This window comes from Nuphar pumila, chromosome 10 (assembly GCF_984573655.1).
Source record: "Nuphar pumila chromosome 10, dmNupPumi1.hap1.1, whole genome shotgun sequence".
Classification (NCBI taxonomy): domain Eukaryota; kingdom Viridiplantae; phylum Streptophyta; class Magnoliopsida; order Nymphaeales; family Nymphaeaceae; genus Nuphar; species Nuphar pumila.
This window is the reverse complement of record NC_143258.1, coordinates 79677933-79681958: the sequence shown is the minus strand read 5'-3', so window position 1 is coordinate 79681958 and position 4026 is coordinate 79677933. Positions and strand designations below refer to the sequence as shown.

Genomic DNA, 4026 nt, shown 5'->3' with positions numbered 1-4026 from the left:
TCGTACCCAAAGCTTGTTGTAGCTGTCTCCAAAATTGTGATGTGAATCATGCTATTCATCAAGTGGTTCTTTCATTTGAGGAAGAGAATCCAACGGTTGTTGAAAATCACACGTGATCTTTAGCCGCAGCTATAAAAGTGGAAGCCTTGTGGTAAATGCATCGGATGAGGGTTGATCTTACCCTAACGCTGCTGATAAGGATCGATCTTCGTGATCTTTGCTAACTGCATCTGATGAGGATCGAGATGATCAGTTAATAGAACTATCCGGGGCACCCTCCACATAGATGCTTTAATGGTTTTGGAGTCCAGGGATCCCACATCGAGACAGTCTTTCAAGACTCAAGATAACCTGTGGAGGAGTGATAACCTGTGGTTCATCATTGATTCCAGAAAGGAAATCTGCAATTTTCTCCCGTGCATAAACGTTTGCCTGCATGAAATATCTCCGGTGAACACCCCAGACTTTGTCAGGACGGTGACCTTGGTTGTTGCTTCGCTGATAATAAGACTCACCTGTGCCGTTCCTCAAGCTCTGAGTAGACTTCATCACCAAACCCCATTCATGTGCCACAACACGTTCACTCCCTCCGAATCGCTTCCTTCCTCTCCCCCTTCTCCGCTCTCTCATCTCACACCATCCTTCAGGTTGTGAACGCCTTAATCCAACCTGAAAGACGTCTAGATTTTTTATATCCGGAGTATGCATTCTTTACTTTACTGCGAGGTTGAAGCAGCAAGCACTCTGGTTTGAAAGATATCTCATCCTCAAACACTGGGTAATCTGTTGTTATTTTTCAATAAATTATTTCTATATTTCCTCAAAAAAATATAATAACCTTGAAAAGATGATGTTAAACGCATTTATTGACGTTCGTTTTGGCATGACATAATACACCTTAAATCGGACAAACAAATGTGTATTTAATATTTACATGAAGCTGAAACAAACTCCTGAGGACTAACTTATTTCGATATGTACAAATGAAGTATTCAATCAATGCAAGTAGCGATTGCCCTCAAAGGTAAGGAAGCAGTACGGCCTTGATTGATCAGTGACGGGGGTATCTAAAACGAGTAGGCACCCGCTTGATCCATTGTTGACCGTTAATCATTCTTAACGTTAAGAAAGGAGCGGCCTCTTGGGATGTGAGCTCGCGCGACCATGACACTCTTGCTGAGACGTCGGAACCCGGACCTGAACATTTGTATTCCCCATAAAATACAGTGCTGCAGACGCATGGAGGATGGATGAAAGCCACGTCAATATATATATTTAGGGCAGAACAAGTATATATGATGGACGCATAATGGTGAGAATACAAGTTAAAGCCACAAAAGCACAAAAAGGAGAGATGGGTATAATACCTTTGTCTGGAGGGTATCCCCCAATCATCCCAACCCTGAGGCAGGATAATGTTAGCCATATAGGTGGAAGCATAGACCACCCTAGCGAATGCTCCCCATGGCCTTCCAAGAAGAACAGGCTCTATACCGGTAATTATGCAATTAACGAAGCTAAAACCCGTGTTCTCCGTCGGAGACGCCCTTTGCTGTGCTGTGATAGCACCGCCCGACCTTGAAATCGAATGTATGTGGCATTTCTACCACCAAAAGGTAACATAACATGAGCATGCATGCACGGGTTAATTTGCAATAGTAAGTGATACAAACCATTCCAAGTTGATCGTGAGAGAGAGAGAGAGAGAGACTTGTATGAATGGATCATACCTCATAAAGGGAGAGTCCATCGCCGCAAATGAAGTCGGTGGCACCCTCGATGTAGCAATCCCTGAAGTAATGTCTCCCACCCTCGTCAAGGATGGTGTCCTGATAGCCGAGAAATGCACATCCATAGAAGGCTGCCCGGTCCCCACTGATGGCCACAGCAACCGCTTGAATGCCTGGGCCGTGCGTGTTCTGCAACCATCGCACATATGCCACCATTACTTTTTTTTTTAGCTTTTTCCTCACATCGTGCACATCATGATCAATAAAGTCGTGGAGGATGATTGGTATCTCATAACATGTGTGCAAGAATCTTTTACTTTTTTTAAATTTCTAATAATGTGGCATCTTTTAGTGCTGGCGTTTTATCTGTCGGGACATCTCTAATAAAGGTCCCAAATGAATTGTTAAAGTCACCATAACCTCTTGGCAGAGTTTCCCCCTTACGGCCCCAACTTGGCATTAAATTAGTTTAAAGCATACAAAGATCCGTAAAAGGGGCATTTCCGTGTGGAAGTGGATCAGGTCAAGGAAACTCTGGGTCCTTCGGATGCTGTTCATCCACGTGATGAATGGCATCCAACCACCACGGATGGATTGCTCTGCTGTCAGCCGTCCATTTGATCTCATCTAGATGGTATTCATCTAAACCATCAACAGCTCCAAAATAAATAAATAAATAATTTGTGGGTCCAAGATAGAACATAAGCAATCCCATCGTAACGGTTGGATGTAATTCATTGCATGGATTAACAGCATCCGAAGGACTCCTGACAGTAAATAACGCCAAGGGTGCATCTTCGCTTTTTTTTCCTGTAATTAGGAGAGATGGGACAAGTCTGTGAAATAAGGACATTGTCGTTTCTGACCAATGAACCAGAAAGACTCTCTCTCTTTCTCTCTCTGTACTGTTTTTAATTACCTGAATGGTTAAATATCTCCCCACGAAATTGGGAGCATTTACTGTTAGCGTTGCAGAATTGTATGTCCCTCCACTCGATTCTGCACTATCATCCCATGATATAACTGTTGAATTTGAACTGGACCCACTCAGGATTATGAATGGTCTATCAACAAGTATCTTCTCCCTGTAAATTGTGAACAAAGAAAAAGCAAAAAAAAAACACAGACTTAGGATCATGGAGGAGGACCAACATTCTTTTGGTTAATTTGCAGATGTGGTGGACTTAGTCCAAGTCCTTGCTTAGGCTGTCTCGACTCGAGAAGTTTGTAACGGGGCAGGTTATATGCCCCCCCTGAAACATAGCTGCAGTGCATGTTTTTCGGGGTTCTCACTGAGCACCACGTGGTGCTCAGACGGATGTATGGGTGCATCGTATACTGTTGTACACCCGCCTGCGAGATCTACAGGGCACACATACACCCGACTGAGCACCATGCGGCACTCAGTTGGAACCCCGGAACATGCACTGTAGCTACAGTCCGTGTTCCGGGGACAACACGCAACACCCTAACATCCTCTCTGTAAAACATGCATGACCGTCATAAGCTTTACGGCCAACATGCAAGAGCGGTAACGACATACTAGAAGGTGCAAGCTCATTAGCATACGGACTAAAGCATATATATTATGCAACCTTTCCTAATGGAGAGAAAAATAATTAAAGACACCACCAAGCCAGTGTTGTTATTCACTCTCATTCCCAATCACGTGTTGCTAAAGGGAGCACGCACACACACACACACACACAGAGAGAGAGAGAGAGAGAGAGAGAGAGAGAGAGAGAGAGAGAGTTGCCTGTAGACTCCTGGTCTTATGAAGATAAAAACTGGATCAGAGTTGTTTGAAGGGACGGAGTCAATGGCTTCTTGGATCGTCCTGTAATCTCCACGTCCTGATGGATCAACTCTTAGGAGAAGGGCGAGGCCATGGCAACGCCAGATGCACGACGCGAGAACAATGATGTGAAAGGCGCTTAAGAGCATTGGCAGACGAATTTCCATGATTCCAACTACGATTCATTGATGTGAAAAGCCACAGTGAGCTTAATCCATTTATTAGGGATGATAAGATAATGAGGAAAGAAGAAAACTCAGTTGCTTGGACGCGTAGAGGTGATGGCTGCGTTGACATTGTAGGCCAGAAATGGTGGGAGATGTCTTGATTAGCACTTAAACTTCAAAAATTACCTATGAAGGTCGAATTGGTAGTGAAATTGGAGTAAACTTTTGTTTGTCATGAATGTAAGTTTATCCCAAGTTTTCGTTTATTTTATGCGTTAGATTAGATGAACGGATAATGTGGTCAAGTACGAAAAAAGAAAAAAAAATGTGGTCA

The 4026-nt window shown here is 43.6% G+C and overlaps 1 protein-coding gene across 1 annotated transcript; it reads right to left on the bottom strand.

Moving 5' to 3' along the window:
* Positions 1-1051: 1051 nt before the first annotated feature.
* On the bottom strand, positions 1052-3692 carry LOC149826970 (putative pectinesterase 11). The gene is made up of 5 exons (XM_090018405.1): positions 3487-3692; positions 2650-2815; positions 1731-1919; positions 1368-1603; positions 1052-1229 (listed from the first exon to the last, which is right to left on the bottom strand). The coding sequence occupies exons 1-5, from the start codon at positions 3690-3692 to the stop codon at positions 1052-1054; spliced, it is 975 nt and encodes a 324-aa protein (XP_089874531.1).
* Between the last annotated feature and the right edge of the window lie 334 nt (positions 3693-4026).